Source organism: Nicotiana sylvestris, chromosome 9 (assembly GCF_000393655.2).
Source record: "Nicotiana sylvestris chromosome 9, ASM39365v2, whole genome shotgun sequence".
Taxonomy (NCBI): Eukaryota; Viridiplantae; Streptophyta; class Magnoliopsida; order Solanales; family Solanaceae; genus Nicotiana; species Nicotiana sylvestris.
The window spans coordinates 51,343,523-51,355,753 of NC_091065.1; the positions used below are offsets into that span (position 1 = coordinate 51,343,523).

At 42.2% G+C, this 12,231-nt stretch overlaps 1 protein-coding gene across 1 annotated transcript; it reads right to left on the reverse strand.

The window, feature by feature from the left end:
- Positions 1-5,333: 5,333 nt before the first annotated feature.
- On the reverse strand, positions 5,334-7,841 carry LOC138877568 (uncharacterized). The gene is made up of 4 exons (XM_070157186.1): positions 7,398-7,841; positions 6,392-6,567; positions 6,118-6,310; positions 5,334-5,372 (listed from the first exon to the last, which is right to left on the reverse strand). The coding sequence occupies exons 1-4, from the start codon at positions 7,839-7,841 to the stop codon at positions 5,334-5,336; spliced, it is 852 nt and encodes a 283-aa protein (XP_070013287.1).
- Between the last annotated feature and the right edge of the window lie 4,390 nt (positions 7,842-12,231).

Genomic DNA, 12,231 nt, shown 5'->3' on the forward strand with positions numbered 1-12,231 from the left:
AACCCATAACTGCTTGGGTTCTTTGAGATCCTCTCAAGGATCTAAAAAGCCAAAGAACCATAGTAAGTAGTAGGCCAGGATCGGCCGGAGAAGACAAGGAAACATCACAGGACTGAGATATACACCGGTGACAGCGCTTGAGAACTAGGGTTTAGTTGAGAGAGTTAAGAAAGGGGAAGGGGTAACGGTGGGTGAGAGAAGAGAATGAGAGGTTTGGATGGGGAGGGGGGTCGTTTAGGTTTAATTAAGGTAAGCGGTTGTGGATCATTGATCTGAATGATCAACGGTTAAGATTGAACGGGGTCTTGGGTCGGGCATATCAGACTTGGGCCTAAGGGGATTGGGCCAAATCAAAAGGGGGGTTTTGGGCTGCTTTAAAAAGGTTTTTGGGCTGGTTTAAAAGGGGTTAGATCTAAAAAATAAAGGGGCTGTTTATTAAATAGCCAAGTAATTGAATAAAAATAATTAACAATTAAAAAAAATAATTTTCATGCATAGAAGTATTTTAAAATAATTATTCGCTATTTTAAAAAATACAGTGGACCATTCTCTAGTAAAATAATGCAATAATGTGTGCATGGGCTATTAATGCAAAGCTATTGCAATTGTAATCAAAAAGTGTAAATCTGGCAATTTCTGAAGTAATTTGAACTTAATATGACTATAAATGGCAATATTAAATCATAAAATGCTATAAAGTCATTTGTGATATAATTGTGTAATTATTTATATAAATAAAATACTAGGATAAATTAATTTAAAAATGTAAAATTTATGGATAAATATCAATCGATGTTAATGTATAGTTTTAAAGGTATATATGCATTTAAAAATTATTATAGGGAAAAACTGTGGATCAACAACTGCCCCTTTTTACCCAGAAAGGATGAAAGAGTTTTCAGGTAAAGAAATGATGGCCAATTTTGACCGAATGAGAGTTTTGGAAAATATAGGTCGAACCCTGGTCTTTGAGCTGCCTACATATCCCTGGTTTTACAGGAATCAGGCCATGTGTAGCTCTAGATCCAACGGCGAGAGGAAGCCAATGGAATTATTATAAGAATGGCGGCCCATTCCCGTAAAGGTTCTTTTGTGAAGGGTAATGTCTGATGGAGTTATGATTGCTAATCCGGAATGTATCGGATGTATTATAGGGAAAATAGCTAGATATCACGGGGTAGGATGGGTAACTGATGAGAATCGGATAGGAATGGCAAGTGAAAATGGTATGAGCGGAAACCGGAGGAAAGGCTGCTCCTGTTTAAAAAATGGTTACCTCCGGGATCACCTGCAAACTAAAAATACGATACATGAAAGTACGCAGATTACTGCGAAAATTTAAACGTGATACAAGTTCCCTTTGGACCATGAAAAATTGCCTTTGGACGGTACGGATGATGTCCTTAGACTATGATGTCCTGGGCTATGAATTGTGAGATAGGAGATTTGTAGGCCATGAAATGATGTTCTCGGGCCATGAGGATGGTGCCTCTGAACCATGATGCCTTTGAATAATGATATGCAAATTTGAGAGATCCTCAGGCCATGGCATAGTGTCTTCTAGCTATGAGGATGATGCGTTTAGACAATGATGTCTTTGGACAAGTTGGCGATATTTCAGCCCATGAGATGTAATAATATGGTGCTAAAATTAACAAGACAAGGCTTAGTCTTTTGAGGTTGAGGGTAGAGCTTAGCCTGGAAGGGGAGCAAATAGATAGTGCCGGAATAGAGCAACATTTACGCAAGGAGGGACAATGCTTAGTCCCATGAGAAGGCAGTTCTTAGCCTTATGCAAGATTGGAGACAGAGCTTAGTCTCATGCAAGATGCAGGACAGGGCTTAATCCATGCAGATCGAAGGCAGAGCTTAGCCTTATGTAAATGTGGAGGCAGGGCTTAGCCTCATGCGAGATGGAGACATGGCTTAGTCTCATGCAAAGGGAAGGCACTGCTTAGCATTACACAAATATGGAGGCAGGGCTTAGACTTATGCAAGATTAGAGACAGAGCTTAGTCTCATGTAGGATGCGGGATAGGGCTTAGTCCTATGCAGATGGAAGGCATAGCTTAGCCTTATGCAGGATGTGGTACAGGGCTTAGTCCTATGTAGATGAAAGGCAGATCTTAGCCTTATGCAGCTATGGAGGTAGGGCTTAGCCTCATGCAAGATTGGAGATAGAGCTTAGTCTCATGCAATATGCGGGACAGAGCTTAGTCCCATATAGATGGAAGGCAGATCGTAGCCTTATGCAGGATGCAGGATATGGCTTCGTGCCATGCAGATGAAAGGCAGAGCTTAGCCTTATGCAGATATAGAGGCAGTGCTTAGCCTCATGCAAGATTGTAGACAAAGCTTAGTCTCATACAGGATGCGAGACAACGCTTAGTCCCATGCATATGGAAGGCAGAGCTTAGCCTTATGTGGATATGGAGGCAGGGCTTAGCCTCATGCAAATGCGGGACATGGCTTAGTCCCAGGAAAAGAACAGACAACAAATAAGAGTAGAATATTTCTTAGCTAGAGATATATTCGGTGTTTGGTGGCCCGATTGATAGTGATTTTGCTGCATGTATGTATTTGCGGATGCTACTGTTACGTCAGATGTGCCTGTGCTAAAAGAAAAATTTTAAGTTTTGTAAGGGGAGATTGGTTCATGCCTTTGTCTGTTGGCTTTGCTCCTATGTTCTGGAGGCCTTGTTTGAGTTTCCCTGGGTAACACCTAGCTGTTACAGAAGTAGAGTTTTCGAAAATATGCAATTATTGATGAAAATAAAGTTATTTTAGAAAACATAGTGAAGTATCAAGTAATTTTGGATGAACTAGTGACTGTAATACATTTCAGAGACATTGCAGCTTTCTTGTGTTAAAATTTTGAGAGTCCTCCTCAAAATTCTGCTCTAGTTTGGTAGATGATCCTTTGGCTGGTTCCGAGTGACGAAACTTGTTGAACCTTCTTCGGAATTTTAAGAATCCTTCTCAAAATTCTGTCCTAGTTTCTTAACCAATTTATGGATTTTGGCATGCAACAACGTCGGCTGGACTTGCTCCGGAATTTTGAGGGTCCTCCTCAAAATTCTGCCCTAGTTTCATGTTCTAAGGGAAATGAAAATTTTATTATGATATGACCAAACCCACAGGGCTGCCTATATATCCCCTCTTAAACGGGAATCAGGCCAAGCGTAGTTCAATTACATCATGTGAATGTGAAACATCTAAGCATAGTATCTTTTGACTGCATCTAAATTGATTGGTTTTGGCCAGACTTCTCCGTCCATTTCTGCAAGTATGAGTGCTCCTCCTATTAGCACCCTATAAACCATGTAGGGACCTTGCCAGTTGGGAAAGAATTTCCCTTTGGCTTTTGTAGGAAGATCTTCTTCAGAACCAGGTGTCCCGGTGCAAATTGTCTTGGTTTAACTCTTTTGTTGAAAGCTCTGGATATTCTGTTATGATAAAGCTGACAGTGACATACTGCATTTATTCTTTTTCTGTCTATAAGGGCCAATTTCTCATAGCGGCTCCTTATCCATTCTGCATCATTGAGTTCGCCTTCCTGTATTATTCTGAAAGAAGGGATTTCTACCTCCACTGGAATGACAGCTTCGGTATCATAAACCAGTAAATAGGGAGTTGCCCCAGTTGATATGCGGACTGTAGTGCAGTACACCAATAGGGCAAATGGTAACTTTTCGTGTCATTGTTTTTGGTTTTCTACGATCTTCCTTAATATTTTCTTGATATTCTTGTTAGCAGCTTCCACAGCTCCATTCATTTGAGGTGTGAATGATGTAGAATTCTTGTGCTTGATATTGAAGGTCTCACACATGGCTTTCATTAGATCACTGTTGAGATTGGCGGCATTGTCAGTGATAATTGATTCTGGAACTCCAAACCGGCAAACAATCCAGTTGCGGACAAAATCTGCCACGACTTTCTTAGTTAGTGCCTTGTAGGATGCGGCTTCTACACATTTTGTAAAGTAGTCAATGGCCACTAGAATAAACCTGTACCCTTTTGAAGTAGTGGGCTCAATGGGACCGATGACATCCATTCCCTAGGAGGCGAATGGTCAAGGTGAGCTTGTTGCATTGAGCTCATTTGGCGGTACTTTTATCATATCGGCATGTACTTGACATTGGTAGCATTTTCGGACATACTAGACGCAATCTGTCTCCATGGTCATCCAAAAATAATCGGCCCTATATATCTTCTTGGCCAAGACAAAACCATTCATATGCGGGCCGCAGGTCCCATCATGTATCTCCTCAAGTAGCTTAGAAGCCTCTTTTGAATCAACACATCTTAGCAATCCCAAATCAGGAGTTCTTCTGTACAAGTTTCCTCCGCTGTGGAAGAAGTGATTGGACAACCTTCGAAGTGTGCATTTCTGAGTATGTTTTGCATGCTCTGGGTATTCTCCCTTTGCCAGGTACTCTCCGATGTCGTGGAACCAAGGTCTTCCATCCGTCTCCTCCTCAACATGAGCGAGGTAAGCTGGTCGATTATGAATTCTCACTGGGATGTGATCAATAAAATTCTTGTCTGGATGTTGTATCATGGATGACAAGGTGTCCAATGCATAGGCAAACTCATTCTGAATTCTAGGAATATGCCGAAACTCTATCTTCATAAACCTCTTTCTCAATTCCTGTACATGGTGCAGATATGGCAATATCTTGGAATTCTTGGTGGCCCATTCTCCTTGTATCTGGTAACAAGCATATCTGAATCACCGATTACCAGCATCTCCTAAATATTCATGTTGATTATCATGTTGAGCCCTAGTATGCAGGCTTCATACTCTGCCATGTTGTTGGTGCATGGAAACCTAAGCTTCACGGATACAGGGTAGTGTTGACCTATTTCCGATACCAAAACCGATCTAATGCCCACTCCTTTGAAATTTGCAGCTCCATCAAAAAACATCCTCCAACCGTCGTATGCTTCAGTAATGTCCTCTTCTACGAATGACACATCTTCATCAGGAAAATATGTTTTCAAGTGTTCGTATTCTCCTCCCATAGGATTTTTAGCAAGATGGTCTGCCAATACTTGTCCTTTGACCAACTTCTTAGTTATATAGACGATATCGAACTCACTTAATAGTATTTGCCATTTGGCTAATTTTTCTATCGACATGGGCTTCTAAAAGATGTACTGTAGGGGGTCTATACTGGATATGAGATACGTGGTATAGGCACATAAGTAATGCCTCAATTTCTAAGCCGTCCAAGTCAAAACACAACAAATGCATTCTAACAGAGAATATCGTGCTTCGTAAGGTGTGAACTTCTTACTCAAGTAGTATATGGCTTGCTCCTTTCTCACTGTCATGTCATGTTGTCCCAGAACACATCCGAAGACTCCATCTAATACAGAAAGATAGAGTAGCAAAGGCCACCCAGGTTCCGGCGGGACCAAGACTGGTGGTGTGGACAGGTACTCCTTGATTTTGTCGAAAGCCCTTTGACAATCTTCGGTCCAACTTGTTTCAGCATCTTTCCTCAGCATATTGAAGATGGGTTCACATATGATTGTAGACTACGCTATGAAGCGACTGATATAGTTGAGACATCCTAGGAAGCTCATCATGTCCTTCTTGCTTCTTGGTGGCGGTAACTCTTGAATAGCCTTAACTTTGGACGGGTCCAACTCGATTCCCCGACGACTAACAATGAATCCCAATAACTTTCCTGCAGGAACCCCGTTGCGAGGTTCAATTTTAAGTTGTACCTCCTTAACATGTCAAATAACTTTCTAAGTCTGCTATGTGATCTGCGGCCCTCTTGGATTTGATAATGACATCGTCAACATACACCTTTATTTCTTTGTGTATCATATCATTAAAGATAGTTGTCATGGCTCTCATGTAAGTAGCCCCGTCGTTCTTTAGACCAAATGGCATCATCTTGTAGCAGTACACCCCCCATGGTGTTATAGAAGTTGTTTTCTCTGCGTCTTCTTCATCCATCCAGATCTGGTGATAATCCGCGAAGAAATCTACAAAGAATTGGAGCTCATGTTTGGCGCTATTGTCGATCAGGATGTGTATATTTGGCAGTGGGAAGTCACCTTGGGACTTGCTCTGTGTAAGTCTCGATAGTCAACACATACTTTGACTTTTCCATATTTCTTCGGAACTGGTACAATGTTGGCTAACCAGGTTGGGTATTCAACCACCCTGAGAACTTTGGCTTTGATCTGCTTAGTAACTTCCTCCTTGATTTTCAGGCTCATATCTGGTTTGAACTTTCTGAGTTTCTTCTTCACTGGTGTCACATTGGATTGGTGGGCAGCTTGCGAGCCACTATGGATGTGCTCAGACTAGTCATATCATCATATGGCCATGCAAATATATCCTCATATTCCTTCAAAAAAGCGGACGTACTCCTCTTTCTCTGGCAGTGATAAGTGAATGCTTATGCGAGTCTCCTTGACGGTTTCAGCGTCTCCCGAATTTACTGCTTCAGTTTCGTCCAGGTTGGACTTAGGCTTATTCTCAATGTTCTCAACCTCTCTGACAACCTCCTCAGGTATTTCATATTCTTCCTCCGAGTCACTATCCTTATATTGCGTTGTCTCATTACATGTCACAATCACCGTTTCATCAGGAAAAGTAATAATAACGATGTAGAAAGAAAAGTGTTGAAGATAATAATGAATAATAAATAGCAATGCATTGATTAAAACTGAAAACATCCAAAACAAGTACGGCTCGATGAATCGAGCAATTATTTGAAACAGGTGAGTCTTTTAAAACAAAATTACCAAAAATATCTTAGATGCCTGGCATGGCTATAGAAATAAAATTAGGCTGATTGCCAAGCTACCTAGGGACCCGGTGGGCCCAGGATGGTGTGGCAGTTGAGTTTTTGAGAACTACTCCCTTCTCTACAGTCTGAATGGTGAGGCCTTCCTCCTCTTCCTCTTCAATTATCGCACTGCAATGCATATCCTCGTCCTCTAGGAACAAATTTCTCAGCCCAGCTAACGTTTATTCTTCTGCAGTCCCCCATATTGTATCAGCCTGGTGAAAAGTCTGACGTAGATGTGGTACTGGTTGCTCAAGAGGGTAATAAGGTCCATGCCATGGAGGCGACAAATCATCATACTCCTGCGATGTATACTGGTATCCGAGCACGAAGGTAGTACCATGACGTTTCAGTTGTATTGGTTTGGTAGTGCCCTGGAGATTGTTCCCAAGCCCTTTGCCCGGTTCATACCCAGACCATGCCAGTATGTTTTTTATTTTGTTACTCCACCATTTTCTTGCTCAGCGGCATTGACATGTTCGATGTGATGATAAGTTTCCCCTCCTAGCCTTCGTCTGTTCCAGATAATCGGGATGGTTTGACTGGTGTAAATAGGTTACTCCCATCATTATGAATGATCACCTCCTGATGGTTCCACTCGAACTTCACGGCCTGGTGTAGCATGGAAGCCCCAGCCCCAGCGGCATGTATCGAAGTTTGGCCCAACAGAAGATTGTATGAAGCTGATATGTCAAGCACTTGGAATTCAATGTCAAACCAAGTTGGCCCCATCTGCAGACAAAGATTAATCTCTCCAATCATAGCCCTTTGAGACCCATCAAAGGCCTTCACGTTCATGCTTCCTGCCCGTATTTCATAGAAACCTTTGGCCAATCTTTTCAGAGTATCCAACGGATAAATGTTAAGGCTTGAACCTCCATCGATCAGTACTCTAGAAATGAATTTATCTTCAAATTGTAACGTGATATTCAATGCTCGATTATGATTCAACCCTTCAGGCGGTAGTTCATCCTCGTGGAAGGTTATCTTATGACTTTCCAACACCTGCCCTACCATGTTGGCCATCTCTTCGCAGGTGATATTGTTGGTTACATAAGCTTCGTTTAACACATTCATCAAAGCATTCTTGTGCGCCTCTAAATTTTGCAACAGTGATAGGATGGATATCTGAGCGGGAATTTTTTTCAAATGATCAATGATGGAGTATTCCCTCGTTTGTACTTTCCTCCAAAGATCATCCGACCCTGTTTCAATGACATGCTACTTGGTAGTGGCCTCCTTACTTGATCCTCTCAAGTGTTCAGGTGTATAGACCCTTCTGGTCTTGGTGATTCCTTGTGCAACATTAGATTCTTCCATCTTTGCCTTTCCCTTTTGCCTAGCTTCGGCAACGTAATCCTAAGGTATTGCTTTTGAATCGAAAGGAGGTGTGGTTGATACTGTCATTGTGAAAGGTGTGGCCACTTCTACTTTAAGTGGAATGGGTGTGGATGAAGGTGGAGCTTGATCTACCTCAAATGGAACCGATGTGGCTACCTCAACCTCGACTAGCGACTGCGTCTGTACTACAATAGGAGTGAGTGTGACTGCAATTTAAAGTCATCGCCTTCTCAAATAAGCCCGATTGACCCCTCAGGATCCCATTCTTCATCTATCTCTATCAGATGTATTCCACCGCCTCTATGATCTGGGAGAGGATTCTTGCGGACATTGGGTGCAGCTTCGTTTGCCTGTATGACATTATTGTCAATAAGTGTCTGGATTTTATCTTTCAATGTTCGGCACTCATCGATGGTGTGCCCCTTCATACCGGAGTGATATACACAGGTTTTGTTTGGGTTGACCCATTGAGATACGTTCTCCACTGCCACAGTGGGAATATAAATGACATAACTAGCGGCCTTCAACCTTTCATACAGCTGGTCGATGGGTTCAACAATAGCGGTGTATTTTTTGGGTGGTTTGCGATCAAAGTTAGGTCGGGGTCTTGGGTAGTTTTGGCGAGTCGGAGGTGATTGAAAATGAGATGGTTGGGAATCATAGGTGTGATAGGCAATGGCTGGTTGGGAATATCTGGGAGATGAGGGTTGATATGTGGGTGGAGGTGTTTGGTATGTGAATGGAGGCGCTTGGTATGTGAGTGGAGATTTTGGGCCTTGATCTACCATTACTGCCCCCACGTCTCTCTTCTTTGATATGTCACCTGATTGCAATGCTTTGTTCATGGCCTGTAATGCCTCAAAATTTGTCACTATTCTGCTTTTGATACCTTCTTCAATCCTTTCTCCGAGTTTGATGATATCAGAGAATTTGTGATTCTCAATGACCATTAACCTTTCATAATATAGTGGGTCCTTTGCCCTGACAAAGAACTTGTTCATTTGTTCTTCTTCTAGTGCTGGTCTAACCTTGGCTGCTTCTGACTTCCACCGAGTAGCATACTCACGGAAGGTCTCGGTGGGCTTCTTCTTGAGGTTCTGAATGTAGAAAACATTTGGTGCATTTTTTGTGTTGAACTTGAATCGGTCCATTAAATCAGACACCATACTCACCCAGTTGGACCATTTCTTAGGATCCTGGCTTATGTACCATGACAAGGCATCTCCCGTAAGACTCCCCATAAAAAGCTTCATCCGGATCTTTTCATCCTTTCTTACCCCGATAAGTTTGTCACAATAGGTCCTTAGATGAACCCTAAGATCACCTGTACCGTCAAACATCTCAAACTTGGGAGATTTGTAACCCTCTGGCAGTTCTACATCCGGCTGTATGCATAGGTCTTCATAATTCAATCCTTCTATCCCTTTGCCTCCTTCGACACCCTAAACCCGACTTGTCAATTTCTTGAGTTCCTCAGCCATGTTCTTGATGGGCAGGTCCTTCTCCTCGGATTCTGGTGTATAGGAGATTGGTTGAGTAGAGGGAGGTATGGTTTCCACATATATAGGGTTGTTTTGGTGAGTGCCAGGGACTTGGGTGTAGTGGTGATCGTTAGTTGGGTTTTGAGAATCGGGAATGGGTTGGGGTGTATTCTAAGGAGTGTGATAGGTAGCGGTTGATGGGTATTGGATTTTTTGATGATGGTGTTATGGCGAAGTTGGTATCGGTAAAGGATTGAGATTTTGAGGAGGAGTTGCATATTGATGCGGTGCGGGAGGGTTTTGTGGATGCTGGTTTGGTGTGTTTTGGGGAGGTGCTGGGTTTTTGGTGTTTTGTTGGTTGACATCAAGAACATTCAGTGTGAGGGATAGGTTTGCTAAGTTGCGGACCTGCTCAAGTTCTCCCTGTAACTCCAGTATCTTTTGTTCCAATAGTAAAACCAAATCATTTGGTGCCAGAGTGCTCCGACCGTCTGAAGTTTTTGCCTTCTCCGCACTTTCCTTTTGAATACCACTTAAGTCATCCATTTTAGCTTTCCCTCTGTTCTTTGTATTACTTGGAGGAGGAGGAGGTAGAAGGCCTCTAGATCTAGTGTGATATGCTGATGATGCCAGTATGTGCGAACCAACCTTAGGGAATGAGAATAATAAAGAATAAAGAAAAACAAAAGGTAAACAAGTCAGTAAGGGTTCTGACATGTTTGCAGTATTTAAACACATATTGCGAGAATGTAAATTCATGTCCTAACTTGGGAGCCTCGTTGTGCCCGAGGTAGGCCTAGCAACAAATAGACTTGGAGAAATTCAGTGCCAATAATTGCCTCATTTCATTAATGTAAAAATAAACAACCCAAAAAGATACAAAATAAGATAATTTTACTAATGGCACTCGGCCTTATTACATTTAAAAGAAAAGCAAGTAAACCTAATCTACTTGGTCCCCGAAGGACCCTCTCCAGACCGGATGCTATTGTCGATCAGTTCTCCCAGCTCACGCAGGTTCAATAGTAAGAATGCACTTGCCAAATATCCTCCTTAGTTTCCCTAAATGTTCTAGCAGTCGGTGACTCTCTTTCTCATTTTTCCCTCCAACTCCATCAAACTATACTCCAAATATTCTAGCCTTTCGCTGGATTTAACAGCCTTTTCTTTCAACTCATTAATCATTTCCATATCGGCCTAATGTCTTGATAGATTATCATCCAACCATGATGGGTAAAAGTATGAGTGACCAGCATGATACCGGTTTGGCTCGATGGTATCCTTTTCTACGATAATTTTTAGAGTCCACATATGTTGCGATTCATTCTTATAAGGGATGGCGTCACCCTGGAAATTAGCTAAAAGGTTACTCATTTTAGCGACCCGTGGTATGACCTATCTCTTGTCTACCTGCCTCATAACCTTGAGGGGAGCATAATGGTATATCCCCCTTAACCTAATCAACACCAAGTGTGTAACATCTCTGGATCTGATGATGAACTCATAGGTGCGGAACCACTGGAACATCCACTGAACCTGGTCCTCAATTAACTTGTTGAAGAACTACACCCATCCTACAACATCCTTAGGTTGAGCAAACATATCTGGAATATAAGTCATTCTCTTAGGGTGATGGAAAGCTATGTGATCATTCTACGGCCTTCGTGGAAACTCTTGGTGGTATTGACTCCTTTGGAGATGCTCTAACAACCAAACCTGTAACAGCAAATTGCAACCCTCAAAGAATCTAAACCCCTTCTGACAGCGTTCCAAGGCCCGGTACATATCTGCAATGATCATAGGGACAATGGTATATGTCTGCCCCTCGATCCCGTCCATCAAAGTTTTGGCCACCATGGCCAACCTGGTATGGATTCTATCCCCTTGGATCGGGAATACCAGCATGCCCAAGAAACATACAATGAACACGAAGACCCTACAATGAACTCAGCCCAAAGAGGTGATTGAGAACTCATCATCAAAAATACGGTAAGAGCTACTGTGACCGTATCGTTCATAGAAGAAGTCGAAAGGTATGTAAGAGTTTTTCAGGCACTCCAAGTCATCATTCTTCTTCAGCCCCATCATCTTAAGGAATACTGTAGTGGTGCGTTTTCAGGTGCTAATAAGCTAGGACTATTCCAAGGTAACCCAGCAAATCCCCCTATTTCTTCTAGAAGTGGAATCATTTCTATGTCCCCGAAGCGCAACACGACGCTTTCCTTGTCCCAAAACATAGTGTCAGACTCGATCAACATTTTGTTCGGCTGAAGATCCAACAGAGAAGGAAAATTTCCTAAGACTCGTTTCACATGATTTTGGTCACTTGCGGGAAGATCCCTCCTCCAATCTAGCAAAAGTGAAGGTATTCTATCGATCATACCAAATCTAGGGACTTCGTGGCTGATTTTCTGCAAAATAAAAGATAGTTAGGCCCTTTCCCCCTCCAAATTTGTCTATTTATACAACAATGATTAGAATATTGGCACTTCTTTCTCCAAGTTAATGCACACAGTCGTGGTTGTGTCCGTTGGGATTATAGAAAATCAGATGGACTTTTGGGTGAGGCTTGTTTTAAAGTGTTATTATGTGGT